Source organism: Carcharodon carcharias, chromosome 2 (assembly GCF_017639515.1).
Source record: "Carcharodon carcharias isolate sCarCar2 chromosome 2, sCarCar2.pri, whole genome shotgun sequence".
In the NCBI taxonomy this organism is placed as follows: domain Eukaryota; kingdom Metazoa; phylum Chordata; class Chondrichthyes; order Lamniformes; family Lamnidae; genus Carcharodon; species Carcharodon carcharias.
The window spans coordinates 73145151-73165374 of NC_054468.1; the positions used below are offsets into that span (position 1 = coordinate 73145151).

The 20224-nt window shown below is 39.9% G+C and overlaps 1 protein-coding gene across 2 annotated transcripts in view; it reads left to right on the top strand.

Moving 5' to 3' along the window:
- Positions 1–20224, top strand: part of cab39 (calcium binding protein 39) — an 84667-nt gene that overhangs the window by 48352 nt on the left and 16091 nt on the right. For both annotated transcript variants that reach the window (XM_041181333.1, XM_041181335.1), the window contains one exon: positions 9425–9589. In XM_041181333.1, the coding sequence (XP_041037267.1) occupies positions 9425–9589 (165 nt within the window). The remainder of the gene's footprint in view (positions 1–9424; positions 9590–20224) is intronic.

Consider the following 20224-nt stretch of genomic DNA (forward strand, 5'->3'; position numbering starts at 1 on the left):
ATTCTCAGGCTGGTAGGCTGTGACTGATAGTGTACTGCAAGGATCAGTGCTTGGGCCCCAGCTATTCACATTCTGTCAATGATTTGGATGTGGGGACCAAATGTAGTATTTTCAAATTTTCTGATGTTGCAAAACTAGGTGGGAATGAGTTGTGAGAAGGATGCAAAGAGACGTCAAGGGGAGTTAGGCTAAATGAGAGGGCAAGAACATGGCATATGGAATATAATGTGGAAAACGTGAAATTATCCACTTGGGAGGAAAAACAGAAATGCAGAGTATTTATTAAATGGAGAGAGATTGGGAGGCATTGACGTCCAAAAGGGCCTGGGCGTCTTTGTTCACAAACCATTGAAAGTTGACATGTGCAGCAAGCTATTAGGAAGGCAAATGATGTGCCAACTTTCGTTACAAGAGGATTTGAGTACAGGAGTAAAGAAGGCGTGCTGCAATTGTTTAGAGCTATGGTGTAACCGCACCTGGACTGATGTGTACAGCTTTCGTCTCCTTACCTAAGGAAGGATGTACTTGCTATAAAGGGAGTGCAAGAAGGGCTCACCAAACTGATCCCTCGGATGGCGGGGTTGTCCTATGAGGAGAGATTGAGGAAATTGGACCTATATTTTGCAGTCTAGAAGAATGAGAGGTGATCTCATTGAAGCATACAAAATTCTTACAGGACTCAACAAGGTAGATTCAGGAAGGTTGTTTCCCCTGTCTGGGTTGTCTAGAACCAGGGGACACAGTCTCAAAATAAGAGGTAGGCCATTTAGGACTGAGATGAGGAATTTCTTCACTCAGAGGGTGGTGAATTTTTGGAATTCTCTACCACAGAGGGGAGTGGAGGTTCAGTCATTAAGCATATTCAAGACAGAGATCGATAGCTTTCTAGATATTAAACATATCAAAGCATAAAGGGATAGTGTAAGAAAATGTCGGAGGTAGAAGATCAGCAATGATAATTGAATGGCGGAGCAGACTCAAGGGGCTAAATGGCCTACTGCTGCTCCTATTTCCTATGTTCCTAATAGAAATAGGTGTGCAGAGTTTGACAGGCCAGCAGAATCCAACTTAGGTGTATGAGATTCTAATGTCATTAAGGTTATTTAGCTTATGTGCCAGAAGAAAAAAAAAACACCTTTCGACTAATATACTTGCCCCAGTCAATTGTTTGATAAATGTGATGTGCTTGATTATCATTTCTAATTGCTCCTGCCACTATCTTCATTGCTGCACAGCTCAGAAAGGGTGCCCTATATTGAAGCCAAGTTTGGGAGGAAGGACAGAGTGTATAACTATACTGTTGGCTGTTTTCACAGTTCAAATATGTAAATAACAAAAACCTTTGCAGGGTCAATCATTGCGCTTTGCTAAAATCCCAGGCACAGTGCCAACAGTGACTCCAAAGCAATTTAACTCTGGCATAGGAAAATTTCTTCATTATATAATTCAAGAATAGTACCTTAAAAAAAAAGTCACCATTAATGTTATTAACTGCTTAGCAAATAAGGTGCAGCAGGAAGAACTAATTCCTCTCAAATTGTGGTTTCTTTTATTTGACATGAGGCAAAGTAAATTATTTGTGAATGGGCAGATTTCTCTTTGAACCTTAATCATAAGATTGTTATTCTTTGCAGAGCTTAAAATCTTGAAATCTGCTGAAAAGTACTCTGTGAATGTGATGTTTTCGCTGTTGAAATTTTCAAACCTGGCTAAATGTATTGCCGATCTTTCCTTTATGCAAGTCCAAACTGATCTTATACTCAAATTTTTGAACTCGTTATTTTTCCACTCATGGTCATTGCTGAAGAACTAGTTTCACATTGCTCTGAGAGTGATGTATTGCCCCTCTATTACTCTGCACATTAGAACTTATTACCAGATGTTGGTGTAAGCCAGTATAGCAGGTGTCGTCTAGTGTTGAGTGGGTGTTTGTTTCTTAAGCAGGTGTGTTCTGTTAAGAATGGAGCAATCTGTGCAACAAGATGATTGTTTGAGGGGTGGAACAGCAGATGTGGTATTCATGCCTCTTACAATAAATGCATGTATGAAGAAAGTAAACCGCAGAATCTTGTAACCCTGTGGAAGAGCTAATTTAAACTCTTTACAGTATACTTTTTATTTTTTGAAATAAATTTGTACAAGCTGTGGGCTTGGCAAGGACATGGAATGGGAGAGGAACACACCCTCTGATAATCAACATTTTAAAGGTACATCTGTCTTATTCGTAGATTGAGTACTATTGTGCCTGATTTCTCATTCTTAATTTTAAGTCAGCTACAGATAAGAATATACATGTTAAAATTAATAGTGGGGTGTTTTTTTTTTGTTTGGACAAGGAGAGAAAAGAGAGGTAGAGTTGATTAACCACCAATCTAAACAAGAAACATTCTGTATGGTTCTGAAAGTTATATGGAGAGCTCAGTATTATTGGTGGTGACTAGAAAAGGGCTGTGGTGGAAAAAGTCTTGCTGAATTGGGCAACGACAAATTGAATAAAATTGCTTATGGAAAGTGACCAAATATGAATGTAGCAACCAGTTTATCGCACCTCCACAAGTAAACTTGCTGATCTTGCTCATTGGTGCTTAAATTGAGCTCTGCGCTTGCATTGCAGTCTTATAATATTCGATTAGAAGGCAGCTAGCTCACCATCACCTTCTTAAGGACAATTAGGGATGGGTAGTAAATTCTGGCCTAGTTAGCAGCCCACGTCCTGCGACTGAATAAATACATACATCTGAAGGGCAAGCATTGTGCTAATTTGAAGAATGCTGAATTTTTGCGCAGCTCTAAACTGCAGATTGTAACATGGCATTTACTCCAGCTGTACATCAGACTCATCCTCTACCCTAAAGATTTGCTTCTAAGTTTATATTTAAAAACTAAGCCAGAATTATTAATTTGCAACTTACTGAAGAAAATGAATAAAAAATGTATAACTAAAGTGGATTTGTGTTGGTTCAGTTTGTAACAGTTATCGTTAACTATGTCAGCACATGCCATCAAACAATTGTTACAGTTGCTAGAATGATGATGCCTTCTGGCATTGACATGGCCACTATATATTGGACTTAAAATCTAGAACCTGAGTTATTTCAGTGCACTGACCTGTTGCTGCTTTAGGGAAGGTCCTCAGAAGTCAAGGCATCCAATTAAAACCTGCCCACTCCACTCCACCCCGGGAATCATATTGCACATGGGGTCAAGTGACTCTTAAAAAATGTCTTGTGGCCTCATAAGTATTTAGTGCTATGAACTGTTTCCAAACACCTGAAATCAATTTGCAAGTACTGAAGAGAAGAACTTAGCTTCATGAATGGTAGCGTCCATCAATAACAAACAAGCCTCTCTGAGCGATTTCTTTTATTTAAAAAAAACCCTGTAATCAAAGGATTTACCAAAATAACTCTAGATTGTGGTGAATTTGACCCTTTCCAAACCTAACACATAGGCCCTGGTACTACTAAAACTTTTTCACATGTGCAGCTTCTTGACCATAGGAGCTTTTCATATAGCCTCTACTGAAGCAGTAATTCTGATGTTACTGTCTTGCAACTGACAGTCTGTAATATTGGTATGTTTATTTCTTGCTTTTCTGTTCAATGGTCTTGAGCTTTCTGGGTTATCTGTAATGGCTGTCACTCTGCTTGGAACGCTGCTGGCTGATGATATACGATCAGGTCTGAAAGGTAGTGCGCACGTGTCCTTGACCAATGACTCCCAGCACACATTCACGTACAGCTTAACTGCTACTGACCAAACATAAAACCAAGGCATTTTGAATAACTCAGTTTATAGTGGTAAACAGGGGATTATGTTTGTTACATATGAGACCTTTGCTGTACAGTTTGAAATGACCTTAAGTGTTAATAGCAAACACAATGTTGTAATACATTCAGCTCCGCTTCTTTGAACTGCAGTAACAAAGTGTCAATGTGAAATTGTTCACAGAAGCTTGCAAGTTTTATGCAATAAATGAGGAATAATTTGACTTCAATTTTCAAGAAATCGTCTGAGAAATTCAAGAACTTGTTAGTAAATACACAGAGTGGGTTACTATGAAGACAGAAGAGTATTTTTACATCAAATTGATTTCAGCCTTTGTTCAATGGTAGAGAACTTGCTTAAGTCAGTTGTAGATTCAAGCCCTCAATCCAGAGACTTGAACACATAATTTAGACTGGCACTTCACGCATTGCTGAGGAAGTGTTCCATTCTCTGAGATACTGTCTTTCAAGCGAAATGTTAAAATGAAGGCCTCAGGTTGTCGAAATGATCCCAGCGCACTATTTGAAGAACAGCAGGAGAGTTCTCCTGGAACCTAACATTTATCCCTCAACCAACACCTCAGATATTTGATCTGGTCATTTATTTAATTGCTGTTTGTCAGGACTGTCTATGAACAATTTGGCTGTCACATTTCCTATATTACAGCAGTGACTACACTTCAAAGTGTGTAATTGCCTATAAAGTACTTAGCATGACTTGAACTTGTAAAAGGCACTATCTGATCTTTTTAAATTCCAAAAATTAACAGCAATTGTTTCTACAAATATTGGTTGCTTATTCTGTTGTGTAATTGATAAGAATGGGCTGGAAAATTTCTGTTTTAATACACGGAAATATAATAGTTTAGGTGCGTTTACTGGAATTTTCCAGTAGCTAACTGTATACTTCTTGACTTTGAAATTGTTAATCTTATGGTGTGACCTGCCACGCTTTATTGACATACTGCATGAAGCATGCTGGTACACAGTCTGCACTTACAGTAGCCAGCACCTAATATAATTAAAAATTGAATTAGACATGAAGAAATTTATAGGCCAATGTTCTGAATCTCCGTTGGGATGACTATTATAAAACTTTTGAATTTTGCATCCTGGTTTCATGTATTTTTAATTAACTCCAAAGACATGTATTCAGCTGTGGGTATCAATTATTATTTTTGAATTATATACTTTTTTCCCCCTCTCTATTCATGAGAATTCTGTGGTTCCTTTGTAAGTCAGATGAACTAAAATACCTATGGGTTTTTTCACTTTAACTCCCTGCTACACTTAAATCACTGGAACTGGTGCCCAAAATTGGGCATAATACTAAAGTTGAGACTGAACCAGTGTTTAATAAAGGTTCACTGCAACTTCCTTGCTTTTGTACCTAACGCCTCTATTTATAACACCCATGGTCTTGTATACCTTATTAATTCCTTTGTCAACCTGCCCTGCACCTTCAATGATTTGTTCTGAGCCCATTTTAGGATTGCGCCCTTTATCTTATATTGCCACGTTCTTATACGTTCTTCCTACCAAAATACACTACTTCAAGCTTCGCTGCATTAAAGTTTATCATGCCACATGTCTGCCCATTCAACTAGCTTGCCTGTGAACTTTTGAAGTCTCTCACTATCCTCCTCAGTTCACAATACTTCCAAGTTTTGTGTTGCCTGCCAATTTTGAATTTGTGCCCTGCACACTATAGCCAAGGCCACCAATATGGATTTAAAAAAATCAGTGGTCCTAATACTGACCCTTGGGGAACCCACTTTATACTTGCTCAGTGAAATGCTCACCACTACTGTTTCCTGTCACTTGGCTGATGTCATATCCATGCTGCACTGTCCCTTTTATTGCATGGGCTTTAACTTTGCTGACAAGCCTGTTATGTAGCACTTTATCAAATGCCTTTGGTATTCCAAAACCTGGAGCTTGAGCTGCTCCAGCTGATTATACTTCCTACACATGTTATCCCGGACACAAGAAGCATTCTAGAGTTCCCATGTTGAACAGGATGTGCACTCCATGGGACAGAGATGCCCTGCAATGGCTGTATTTTTTTTAGACTATTGACTGACTTGAAATAAACTAATGACTTGAACATTAAGACTCAACAGCTATTCATCAATTGGCTACTTCCCTTGTTACTTTGTTTTATAGGGAGTGAACATAAATATTTTACTTAACTCTTAATATGTGTATACTATAGATTTTAATTTACTGAAAAATGCACAATCCTTTAATGTTATTATCCCTTCTTATTTAATTTAAACTTTATACCCCTAGATCTGATTGATTCATTATCCATCTATTGTAATTACGCGAAAATAATATCACATTGGCTTTACTTTTTTATACCAATTAATTGATCTAGTCATCTTTTATAGTTGATTAATATTAAATTACTTACCAGTATACTTAACCCACATGTTTCCTCTTGCCCTGTGACAGCACTGTGATTTTCCTTTACTCCCATTTCAGTGTGGACTCGCAGTCCGATCACAGTGCTGCCCTACTCCACTCTCGGCCTCTCCTTCTAATGCTTTTTATGCTTGGCCTTGCCTTTTATGCTATTCTGCTCCATCTCAGTGTCTCCTTTTATGCTGCTCCCAATATTACAATTTAAAATTTACTCGTCAATCTTCTGTGACATTCAAGACCATGTGTAAGATTTGACAAGTAAGGATTGAAGGCATTGGTCAATTGGGCCAAGACACTGAAGGGGACAATAGAAAAGAGGCAGTCGGGAGGACAGAGTGAGAGGGAGAGCAGAAACGAGAGCAAAGTGGAGAGAGGAAATGGGTCAGATAAAAGGGCAGCAGGAAGGAAAATCCTACTGTAAAGTCTCTAGGCTGCCAGGATTTTTTTTTAAACGGCAATTTTTATAGGAAGTAGTTTGGGCAAGATGTATTACCCTGTTATCCCCTTCACCTTCAAATTGAGAACCAGTCACTCTACATACACTTTGACCGCCAGCATAAGGGTGATTTCTTTTCAATACCTGTCATGAAGATTTTGCCACACTGAAGTAGGAGGCTGAAATAGGTGACAGTACTTGCACTTCAGTGCTAATGAGATAAGCTTTGAAATCCTAAAAGTACAGCTCATGGTCAGATTGACTGTTCATGGTTGCATTTTTCTTGTTCATTGATTGTTTATCGCTACTTTTCTTTCTGATGCACTGTTTTATAAAGTCTTGCTCCCACAGCCAGCAGCAGGGTTACGTTGTGATCAGAGTGCTCCAGCCTTAAGTGCCTCCAGTCAATAACCTGCAAGGCACGGTCTATTTGGCAGACAAATTGCAGCTTGGTGACAAATCCAAGGATGCCAAGAAAATACCTTGGCCAAAGTGTTGCACTGAGGCAGGAGAAGCCAGACAAGGCTATTGTTTCTATTGGTTAATGGATGTTTTTGCCCCAGTTTGAACTTTCCCCAGTAGTGATGACACATCTGTGGTGTATTGTATCGAATGATTTACCAAGTTATTAAACTAATCAATTGGTGACTAACATTAAAAAGTTGGATTTTTTTAAACTGACTTTTTAATGAGACAAGAAACTGGCAGTAACTTGTATTTACTGTGAATTTGCACGTTTGTGTTCAATTGGAAATTTTTTTTAAGAGCTGTTCGCTTATGCAACGAAGCAAGAGAAATCTGTAAATGCTAAGTTGGTAAATTCCTTGGGGCTGCCTTTTGTATAGCTTACTAAATAACTTAAGTTTGTTGCAAATCCCATTCATTGCTTTGGTTACAAGCTACAAAAAAATACTTTGCAAATGGCCAGTTGACAGTATGATCAGTAGAATTGCTTTCTCCCCTCATTACCTCTGGTGTTCCCCATGGATCTATCCTTGGCCCCCTCCTATTTCATATTTAGATGCTGGTCCTCAGTCATGTCATCTAAAAGCTCAACATCAGTTTTTCATATGTACAGTGACAACACCCATCTGTAACCCCACCATCACCTCTCAACGCCTCCACTGTCTCTAAATTATCAGACTGATTGTTTGACATTCTGTGCTGGATGAGCAGAAATTTCCTTGAAATATTGCTAAGACTTTGGTCCCTGCCAAAAATTCCACTCTTTAACTACTGACTCCATTCCTTTCCTTGGCAGCTGTTTCAGACTGAAATGAACCATATTGGTATCATACTTTAACCTTTAGATGAAGCTTCTGACCACATACCTGCATCATCATTAAGACTGTCTATTTCCATCTCCGTAACATCACCTGATTCTGCCCCTGCTTCAGCTCATCTGCTGAACTTTCACCTTATTTTGTTACTCAAGACTTGACTATTACGATGCAGTTATTGCTGGCCTCCCATCTTCTACACTCAGTAAACTTGAGGTTATTCAAAACTCTGTTGCCCTTCTAACCCTGCTTAAGACCTGTTCACCAATCATCTCTGTGGTTAATGATCTTTGTTGGTTCCTGGTTAAGCAATGCCTCAATTTTCAAATTTGCATCCTTGTTTTCAAATCCCTCCCTATCTTTATAATCTCAGCACCATAACCCTCTGAGATCTGTGCACCTCTATTTTTGGCTTTTAAGTATCCACGATTTTAATCGCTGTACCATTGGTGGTCATGCCTTCAATTGTCAAGACCTTAAGCCCTGGAATTCCTTCCCTAAACCTTTCCACCTCTGTACCTCTTTCAGCATTTATAAAGCTCCTTAAAACCTACTTTGATCAAGCTTTTGGTCGCCTGTTGAAATCTCACCTGATTCAGTACCATATTTTGTTTTATAATGGTCCTGTGAAACACCCTGGAACTTTATATAATGTTAAAGGCGCTATATAAATTCAAATTGTACAGACGAGAACTTACTTTTTTCTTAAATGTGACAATATCTCAACTGTCAGAGTAGACATAATCAAGTTTGCTTCCTAATTGGCTAGCGGAAATATCTAATTTTACTGAAACTTATCTCCATTGATCAACCTTTCTCAGTTTACTGGGATAAAGGAATTGTGCCCCTACAGAAACCTGTGCAAAACTATCATTCCTGCCTAAAATGAACAGCCCTTTGAAATGTAATTGTATGGTTGAGTTTTTTGTTATCATTTGCTTATTATTTTTTAATTGAAACACAGGCAATGAACAAGTCAATTAGACATTTCAATAAAATTGTTCCTTTTAAATTATTTGTTTTAAAAAATACTTTCGGCAGCCTGATGCATTGTCATTCTCAAATTTAAGATTATGTGTCAGTGCACTTAATTTTGCTAGGAATCAATCCATGATGACTTGCCTTCCTTTCCTATTTCTGCCCTATGAGAAGTTCCTTGCTTTATTCATCCTTTTGTTCACCTGACAGATAAAGGATTCACCTTTTAATAAATTGCAGACCTGAACTCTTGTCTTACTATTCATAGTAGGGCAGAGTACCAATTAATTTATTACTGATTGCTCAAAATGGCTAATGATATTTGCTGCCTGGAAAACGAAGGTGTTAAGATGTTTCTAAACCACCAGAATCACTCAAGAGGGGAATCTCAGACATTAAAAGTGGACTTGTAGTGTAGAAACTTACAGATGCGTACCATTGCTTTGAGCTTCAATGATTTTATACTTCAGTGAACTTGAAATATTTGTTGTTTTGTAAGGGAGCAACTGCCTTCTAAACCTTTGTTTTCTGTCTAGGCCACAGAAGAGGTATCAAAGAATCTGGTAGCTATGAAGGAAATTTTGTATGGTACAAATGAGAAAGAGCCCCAGACTGAAGCAGTGGCACAGCTGGCTCAGGAGCTGTACAACAGTGGCCTCCTCGGTACTTTGATAGCGGACTTACAGCTCATTGACTTTGAGGTGAGAAGAAAAATGGTCTATAAATGCAAAGTAATTTTGTTTTTGAAATGGATATATATTTCAGTTTTGCTATGCCAATGTTGACAAAACCATGATGTATTAAACATTAATTTGAGTTTGAGAGGATGGCTTCCAAGTGTTAAATTTAGGTATACCGACTATGAACAATTATTTCAGCAAGGAGCAGAGTACAGCCTCTGTCATTCCTACTGATAGTCAGCCCTTTTAGATACGCCAGAAGGAGAATTCAAAATTGGTAACAGCTGCCTTGGCCAGCATCTGAATGGAGTGCCTAGACCTAGAGACTACATGAATAAAATCAGCTGAATTAAGTCCCCTCAGGATCTTACCAGGGTGGATGTGGAAAGGATATTTCCTCTTTGGGAGAATCTGGAACTAGGGGCCACTGTTTAAAAAAAGAGGTGGCCCATTTAAGACGGAGATCAGGAAAAATTTTTCTGGGGGTTGTAAGGCTTTGGAATTGTCTTCCTCGAAAGGTGGTTGAAACAGAGTCTTTGAATATTTTTAAGACAGAAGTAAATAGATTCCTGATAAGGGGGTTAAAGGTTATCGGGGTAGGCAGGAATGTGAAGTTGAGCTTAAAATCAGATCGGCCTCATCTTATTGAATGGTGGAGCAGGCTTGAGGCCGAGTGGCCTACTCTCCTAATTTGTATGTTTGTATTGTCTTCAGTCTGTTCTCTGACAGAGTTGTTTTTCCATTAACCTGCCTTAAAGGGGAAGTAAGAAAGAAGAAGCACTTTCAGGGTAAAATATTAAATATTCTGTCTTTTGGGAGTATTTGATGCAAACCTGCTATTTCAGGCCTTCGTGAGCAGTGAGCTGTCCTGTACAGTTGAAAACTAACTCCTAACAGCTTATATTTCACCTCATTTCTATTTCTCTTCAGTTCTGATGAAGAGCCATATAGACTCGAAATGTTAACTGTCTTCCTCTCCACAGATGCTGTCAGACCTGCTGAGTTTTGCCAGCTATTTTTATTTTTGTTTCATATTTCCAGCATCCGCAAGTCACAGTACTATATTGAACATTAACTTGGTTGTGTCATTGGACCGTTCAGGTTAACTGTGTTTTCCATAGAGCAACTGTGGGCACTCCATTAATTTAAACTTGGTGGGTGATGCCAAAATAAGTTGATACCGTAAAGGGGTTAATTCTCTTTGTTGTGTAGTCTGTTCCTATTCTAATTGCTGGATTGCTTGCTTTTGATCTCTGCCTGTATTACTGTATGGTTGTTGCCATGAATCAACACTCTACTTCTGAAGAATCCAGTGGAAAGGGGCTAATATGGGAAAGCTACAGACAAAAGCTTGAAAGACATCTCGCAAAGCACATTTAAGAGCAATACCTATCATATTTGACCTCCTGCTTCAAAGTGGGATGTTTGAAGGTTGGGGCAAAGAATCCACTTTGAAGAAATCCTGTTGCCTCCGGTAATGTGCAGCTAAAACAGTTGTTTGCCTGCAGCAAATTGTGGCTGGCATTTTAATGTGTGCTTCTAGTTAATATTTATTTGAACCACTTGTGCATTTAATCATTTGAATAATTAATAGATCAGTGGGAGTATGTGGAAAATAACTTGATACTGATATTGCTTTACTGCGATATTTTAATTGTGGATGATTACAGCCAACTGGATTAAATAACAATAGGTCATATTGACCTAACATATTAAAACCATTTAAAATCAGATATAATCTGTATTCAAACCAATCAAGAGTAATTAGCATTCATTACTTATGCACCACACATGCTTTAAGTAGCTTCAGCTTTTCTCCTAGCTCAACTCCATCTTTTAAATACTTGGAATAGTGCTAGAAAATTTTTTCCTCAGTAGATGATTGAGGGATCAACTTACATAGCCATTTAAACCTCCTTTGGATTCCTAAAAGGCTTCACTCAGCCAAGACATATGCCTTCAACATCTTTTCAACTCCCTTGGCTCTAATATATAGGGCGTAGCTTTGTTCTCTTTGATCCAGGAAGAGCTACATGTACATAAATTATGTAACAAGTGGAAAGGAAGTGGAGGAAGAAATATGTAAACGGATATGTGAAATGAGTAAAGAATATAGAATAATAATCGGGAAATTTTAACAATCATCAAGCTGGCAAGAGGAGGGGCACAGTGTGTGCAGGACTTGTTTCTTCTCCAGTATGTTACTAGCCCAACAAAAGTGGGGGCACTGATGGATCTATTAATGGGAATTGAACCAAAACAGATAAGGATAGGGGAAGATCTAGGCAACAGCGATTGCAACATAATAAGGTTTAAGATAAAGGTTGAAATGGACATAAGGGACAGACCAAAATAAAACATTGGAAAAATGCTCATTTATAAGAATGAGAAAGGAACTATGAAAAATTAACTGGAAAATTTGCCAACAATGACAGAAATCGAACAGTGTGAAGCATTTAAAATTATGATCACTAGAGTCATGGAGAAATATATCCCACTAAAAAACAAGAAGTGATTGGCCAGTAATGCAGTGCCCTGCTTTAATAATGGAATAGGGAAAGAAAACTCAAAAAAATGAGCATACACTAAGTTAAGAAATAATTAAGATAAAGAGAAACTACAAAATTAAATTATCAAGGAATATAAAAAGAAATAAGTATTCTACAAACACATCAAAACAAAAGGAAAATAAGGACCTAGATCGGGACCATTCAAGAGATGGTAACACAGATAATGTTGACGAAATGGCAGAAATATTAGTTCACCTCTGTATTTACCAGAGAGGTTAATGTGGTGGCTCTGTCATTAAAAGGGAAGGAGAAAAGAGATAAAGACATTTAAAATAGAAAAGTAGAGTGGGGAGGTAGTTGGTAAACTAATGGAAGTTAGGATAAAACTGCTGGTTTGGATGGATTGCATCTGTGCACATAAAAAATTAAAGAAAAGATAGAGGCATTATGATTTTAAAAAAGTGTTAGGAAAGGAAATAGTGCCAGAAGACAGCTAATGTGATTCCATTTGTCATAATGAAGGAAAAAACACCGAATTGTGTCTGGAAATATTGGACTTTAAAAATAAGACCTGAGTTTTAAAAAATGCACATAAGTCACTGGCTGGAATGTTGCAGAGTGACTCCCTAAGAGGTAATGGAACCCCACCCTGTTGCCAGAAGAGGCACTTCTACAGGCATCCAGAACTAATTGCTCCCTCCGGTAGAGACAATGGGACATAATGGGAGATGAGTATCATCTCATCAAGAAATCCTGTGAGCAATGCCCAGACAGATTTGTGAATTCACTTCCCACTTAGAATATACAAAGAAGGGGTTAAAAGTGAGCTGAAAAGCTGCCCCACTGTCTGTCGATGGTTGTTCTGAGAGAGAGAGCAAGTCCTGGAAGTTTGACTGAGAAGTAACAGCCACTCTCGGTATCTCTGGAAATAGCCATTTTGCAGGTATCCTGATCTCTCTCCTTCTCTAATGAATTCAACACTACTGGAACCTTGAAACCGACTATTTGTCTACTGAAGTCAATTCTTCTGGAACCTTGAATCACAACAGCCACAATGCTCAATCACCTACTCCCCATGAGTCAAGGACTGTTCTAAAAAACTTTTTTATATATGTTCGCTTTCTTCAAACTAAATTCTTACTTTTAACCTGTGTGACCGTATGTGCATGTGTTTTATCCTTTTTTGCCTTTAGTAGTTAATAAACTTACTCATACCTTTAACTCAAGAAAGTCTGATCAAATTGGCTCCTTCAAAACCAGAACAGTTGGGTCTAGGAAAAAGGTTTCCGTGTAAGGCATCTTTTAGATTAAATCTTGTTTGTTGCTACCAACAGATTTTTTTTGGGGGGGGGGGGGGGGGTGGGGGGGCCAGAATAAAGACAGGGAGCCAGTTCATCCCTCCTCACTCGAGGCATAACATGATATATAATAAAGAGATAGAGCAAGTTCAGGGAATGAAAGATCTATAGTAGCTTATTATCAGTGGTAGGAAAGATAATGGAATGCTTACTTGGGTTTAACACAAAAGCATCTAGAAACTGCTAATAGAATTTGATAAACTCCCAATACCTGCTTGACAATATGATAAAGACCAAGACTGGCTTCTTCAAACAGAATTTTATTTTGGTGCATAAAACTCAACAGGATCCTTGTCTCATCTGTTTTCCCTTTTTATACATACCAAATAGGTACTTAGCTTGTTAACTAATAATTAACAATTGAACACCTTGTGAGTTAACTGTTTCTTTCCCCAACAGATCCCCCTCTCATGAGTCACCCTTAAGTATATATAAAAAAAATCGATCTTTTCCATAATGCTAACATTAATATATACTTTTTTCATTCAATAAATCCTCCTTATTCCCCTTTCTTAGAGAAAAAAACATGTACAGAAACATCCACAAAAAAATCCTTTTTGCCTTCTTAAAGGAAAAGACGTTCATCTTTGAGGATCTCCAATAACTTTTTGGAGCTTGCTCCTCTTTCCGTGAAGCAGTTGGACAATTGCTAGCTCCTATCAGTCCATTTGAACTTTGCAATCTCCTTATTTTGTAACACCTGTTTTAAGCTTGCAATGCCAATTCGCAATCTCTTTTCGTTAACGCACTTCGTAGAGTGAACATTTTCCACAAGTGACTTATTGTCTGTATGACATTCGATAGATATTGTTCCTGAATACCTTTATCCATTTAAAATGTCTGCCAGCATCTTTGATATGAAGAGTGCCATATCTACCACCTCAACAAGGGTGAGGGTCTCCGCTGACATTGTACTTTTTACAACTCTTTGTATCTTTTTAGCTTCCCATGCCAAAGGGCAACATTTACCTTTATCCCCCATGAGAAATATTATATATCCTCCCGCACTAGAAAACCCATCATGTAGATTTGCATAAGACGCATCACCAAACGGTTTCATTTTTTTGACATCACCCAAAGATGGGGATATGAAAACACGATACTTCATTTTCAATTAAATCAATGTTTTGTTTTCCTGAATAATTTCTTTAGCCTTGGGATCGTTCATTTTAGTGCTCAATTCTAAAATGTCAAAACTGATGTCTGGCCTTGTTTGTTTGCCTGGCCAATTGAGTTGCCCAATTAGACTTATGAGTTAAAAGTAAAATACTGCAGATGCTGGAAACCTGAAACAAACACAGAAAATGCTGGAAAAACTCAGCAGGTCTGACAACATCTTAGGGAGAGAAAGAGTTGGCGTTTTGAGTCCGTATGACTCTTCTTCAGAGTGATGTGATGAAATTTATACTGTTTAAGGTGGGCGGAACAGATGAAGCTGGAAAAAAGACCAAAAAGAAAAAAGCAGGGCAAAGGAGAGATTGACAAAGATGTCATGAACAAAAGGACAAAGGGAGTGTTAATGGTAGTGGTAAGGGCTAAAAAAGGTGCTGATAGTGGCAAAAAGTAAGAAAGCAGAATGTGATAATAGCAGAACAAGGGTAAGAACAAAGTACAGCATAGGAACAGGCCTTCGACCCTCCAAGCCTGTGCCGATCATATTGCCGTCACTAAAACATTTTGCACTTCCCATCCTATGCATGTATTTGTCAAGCTGCCTCTTAAACACCACGATCGTACCTGCTTCCACCACCTCCTCTGGCAGCGAATTCCAGACACTCACTATCCTCTGCGTAAAAAACAGTACGCCAGACAACAACATGAACAAGTAACGGGTGGCCCTTGTGGATGTGGGGAGGGGGTTGGCGGTGGGGAGAAAAGGATCCCAAATAGGATAAAAAGGGGATAAAACAATTAATAAAAATAAAGTTTGAGAAAATGGGTGAAGATAAAAGGAGAGAGTTCATGGTCTGAAATTGTTGAACTCAATGTTAAGTATGGAAGGCTGTAAAGTGCCTAATCGGAAGATGAGGTGCTGTTCCTCTAGTTTGTGTTGGGCTTCACTGGAACATTGCAGCAGGCCAAGGACAGACATGTGGGCATAAGAGCAGGATGGTATGTTGAAATGGCAAGCAACAGGAAGGTCTGGGTCATGCTTGTGGACAGACCGAAGGTGTTCCGCATAGCGGTCACCCAGTCTGCGTTTGCCTCCAATGTAGAGGAGACTGCATTGGGAGCAGCGAATGCAGTCGACCAAAATGAAGGAGGTGCAAATGAAGTGCTACTTCACCTGAAAGGAGTGTTTGGGCCCTTGGACGGTGAGGAGGTAAAGGGGCAGGTGTTGTATCTTCTGCGGTTGCATGGGAAGGTGCTGTGGGAAGGGGATGAGGTGTTGCGGGTGATGGAGGAGTGGATTAGGGTGTCCCGGATGGAACAGTCCCTACAGAATGCTGATGGTGTGGTGGGGAGGGAGGGGGGTTGGTGAGGGGAAGATGTATTTGGTCGTGGCACCATGCTGGAGATGGCGGATGATGACCCTTTGAATGTGGAGGCTAGTGGGGTGAAAAGTGAGGACAAAGGGGACCCTATCATGGTTCTGGGAGGGAGAGGAAGGTGCGAGGGCAGAGGTGCGGGAGATGGGTTGGACACAGTTGAGGGCCCTGTCAACCACAGTGGGTGGGAAACCTTGGTGAAGGAAGACATGTCAGAACCAACATTTTCGGAAGTGGCATCATTGGAACAGATGCGACGGAGGCGAAGGAACTGAGAGAAGAGGATGGAGTCCTTACAGGAAGCAGAGTGTGAGGAACTGTAGTTGAGGTAACTGGGAGTCGGTGGGCTCATGACAAATATTGATGGATAGTCTGTCACCAGAAATTGAGACAGAGGTCAAGGAAGGGGAGGGAAGTGTCGGAGATGGACCATGTGAAGGTGATAGAGGGGTGGAAGTTGGAAGCAAAATTGATACGTTTTTCCAGGTCTAGACAAGAGCATGAAGTGGTACCAAAACAGTCATCGATGTGCTGAGGAGAGAGTTGTGGGAGGGGGCCTGAGTAGGACTGGAACAAGGAATGTTCCATATACCTCATGAAGAGACAGGCATAACTAGGGCCCATACGGGTACCTATAGCCACATCTTTTATTTCGAGGAAGTGAGACAAGTTAAAGGAGTTATTGGTGTTCAGTGAGAAAACTAGTTCAGCCAGATGGAGGAGAGTGGTGGTGGTGGATGGGAAGAAGCAAAGAGCCCTCAGACCATCCTGGTGGGGGATGGAGGTGTAGAGGGATTGGACGTCCATGGTGAAGAGGTGGTGATTAGGGCCGGGGGACTGGAAATTGTTGAAATGACATAGGGCATCAGAGGCATCATGGATGTAGGTAGGAAGAGACTGGATAAGGGGAGAGAGGACAGAGTCAAGAAAGGAAGAAATAAGGTCCATGGGGCAGGAACAGGCTGACAAGATCGGTCTACCGGGACAGTCCTGTTTGTGGATTTTGGGAAGGAGGTATAAGTGGGCTGTCTGGGTTGGAAGATCTCCAGAGGAGATGAGGTCAGTCACCATCCTGGAGACAATGGCTTGATTTTCAGTGGTGGGGTCATGGTCCAGGGGCAGGTAGGGAGAAGTGTTTGAGAGTTGGCGCTCAGCCTCTGCGAAGTAGAGCTTAGTATGCCAGACAACAACAGCACCACCCTTGTCAACAGTTTTGATAACAAAGTCAGGGTTGGACCTAAGAGAATGGAGTGCAACAAGATCAGAAGGAGGCAGGTTAGAGTGGTTGAGAGGAGCAGAGAAATTGAGACGGCCCATGTCACACCAACAGTTCTCAATGAAAGGATCAAGAGCGGGTAAGAGGCCAGAGGGAGGGGCCTAGGTGGGGGGAAAGTACTGGAGCTGGTTGAAAGAATCCGTGGAACAGGGGGAGAACTCCTGCCAAAAGAAGTGAGCACGGAGACTAAGGCGGCGGAAGAAAAGTTCAGCATCATGCTGAGCCCAAAATTCATTGAGGTGAGGGCATAAGGGTGTGAAACTAAGTCCTTTGCTGAGTACTGAACGTTAAGCATCAGAGAGAGGAAGGTCCAAGAGTATGATGAATACATGGCAAGGGCTGGGATTAGAAGACGGGATGGGGTCAGAGGGATGGGAAGGAGTGGAGGATCCTGGAAGGACGTTGATATCAAGTTGTTGGAGATTGTGTTCCTTAGCACATGAAAGGATGAGCTCCTCTTCTGAGTTCCTCTTTTTCCATTTTAGAAGCTAATGTATCTTTCTGGGGAGGCCATACCAGGATTAATTGCAATGGGATTGACATTTCTCTAAGTAGAATTGCTGAAGTAAAGTGACGTGTGATCCACTCTGCCTAATTTCCAATCCAATGTAAATACAATGTAAATAAATAAATGCAGCAGGAGCCTGACTTCCAATCTTGCACTCTGTTCTGAGCCTATTAACGATAGCTGTTTCAAATTCATGATGACCACCCCACACAAAAAAAATCATCTACATGTATCTTAAAGATGCCTGCAAGTTTCCCTTCGTGGTGCCCATAAAACATTGCTTGGTCTGATTTCAACTTAAGTCAGCCCAACTTTAACAAAACTAACCTCACTGAGAAATACCAAACCCTGGAGGCTTCATTTAAATTGTATATGCGTTTATTTAACTTCCAGAGTGTCCCATCTGTGTTTGGCGCCTGTTTCGGTGGAAGGAGTAAAACTTCCCTTTGAAGTTGGTGTCCCTGCAAAAAGGCAGCTTTAGTATCAATTGACTTGCATTTCCAAGCATTTGTAGCTAACAGAGCCAAGTTGATCTTCAGAATAACTTTACCTGCTGTAGGTGAATCTACTCTGATATCCTGGTCACCCAATTTTTCCTCAAAACCTTGTGCCACTAGCCTGGCTTTAGCTTTATAAGTCCATCAGGAAGCATCTTTTCCATGCATATCCATCTGAGAGATAGAGCTGGTTGTGCCCGATCTGGCACCTCTTTCTATATCCTAAATTCTTTCCAACTATGTAATTCTTGCTGTTTGGCATCTTTTATTAATTTATCGTCTAATTTGTTCGAAGCTACGAAGACTTCTTGATCACGTGGGCTTCTGCTGCTTGTGGCATTACTGGGCTGAGTCATATTCCTTGACCTTGTTAAGCTATGTCCTCTATCCTGCCTTCTGACCCATTCTGGACTGTTACTGCTTGATCTCCCTCTCCTATTTATAAATGTTCTTTCAATAGTTTGCGTACTCTTCCTACAGGCATGTTCACTCCCAGACCCACTGTCCAAACTGACACTGTTTCTGTGCCTTCCATTTTCGTACTTCATGTTCCCAATCCATAGGCCTAACCTCCTATCCTTTATCTCGTACATTTAACCAGTTTTTATTTTCCAGTGGCCTTCCCTGCTCTACCTACAATCATCGCATCCCTCCATTGACTGGCCCCTTCTGGCCAGTATGTAACTTTAGTACTAGCTTTTGGTAGTTATCCTCTGGAACAAATCGCCTCATCTTGTTCATCCAAATTACTGTGTCCATCTTCAGATACACTGTCAACTTCAGCAACCTGGACCTCACAATCATGCAACATATAGATATGCAAAGTACATGGTTCCTCATCACTTCCTTATCTTTTCCGGACCTGCAAATTTGTAATCCACACCAACTAACTTAATTTAGGTACATTCATCAGTCTGGTTCCCATGTGTAAAATAACCATTTATCTTTTTACCTCTAACCTTTCCACTTTCTTTTATAGTGTACTATGTCTCCCTGATTTTAAGTTGTTTCCGATGGTCATACATTATGTCTTCGAGCTTGCCGAATTTTTTCTGAAACTTTAGCTTTAAGGAATGCTCTTCTACCCAGGTATAGTGAATTTAAATGCTCAGAAAAGATAGAGCTAATCGTAGTTCCCTCCCAAGCTGGGGGATGATCACTGAGGACTGAAGGAGTTTTTGAATTTCTATCAAAAACCAGGTGATATGGACTATAGCCCCCAACCATCTGCAGTGAATCACTGGCATGAACAGCTCGTGCTAGAGCAGATGATAATTTATAGCTTGATCCATCTGCCAATGTTTTCTGAAGCATCTCATCTATCACCGTGTGATTCCTTTCACAAACTCCGTTACGTAAAGGACTCTCTGCTGTTGTATTCATAACTATTATATTCATGTTTTCGCACACATCCTGAAACTCTTCATTTGCAGATTCCCCCTCGTTATCAGTGAGAAATTTTGCTGGTGGTCCTAATGCAGTCCTTATCCACTTTTCCTTTACCTGATCCACGATTATTTTCTTTACTGTATGTGATTGTTGACTGGCTAAACCTTTGGCCAAATCTACAAAATGTAAAATAAAAATGTTTTTTTCTTTATCCCACACCTTGAAATCCATAGTCACAACTTCATTGAAACTCAATGGAAATTTCAAGTTCCTTAATGTTATTCCGGTCCTTGTCATTTAAAGAGTCCAGGTAGTATTTTAACCAGTCTATTCCACAGACTGTGGACGTCCATCCGCTTTCTAGCATTGCACAGTTGAAGTGCTCTGCAACCAAGACATTCATCACCGGGCTGAAACTTCTTGTAACTAATACCATGGCCCCTCTTTGGTCAATGTCTCCATCTCCTTCTGAGTCTTCTGTCTCATGTTTAATTTCAAACGCCTTGTTATATTGTTTAGGACAGTTCATTGTATAATCTTATTTTGAATCGCATCTAAAACATCGATTGATTACACCCTGGGTATTTCTGGGGTTCATTCTTTTGTTGTAATTCCCCAATTCTTTTCTC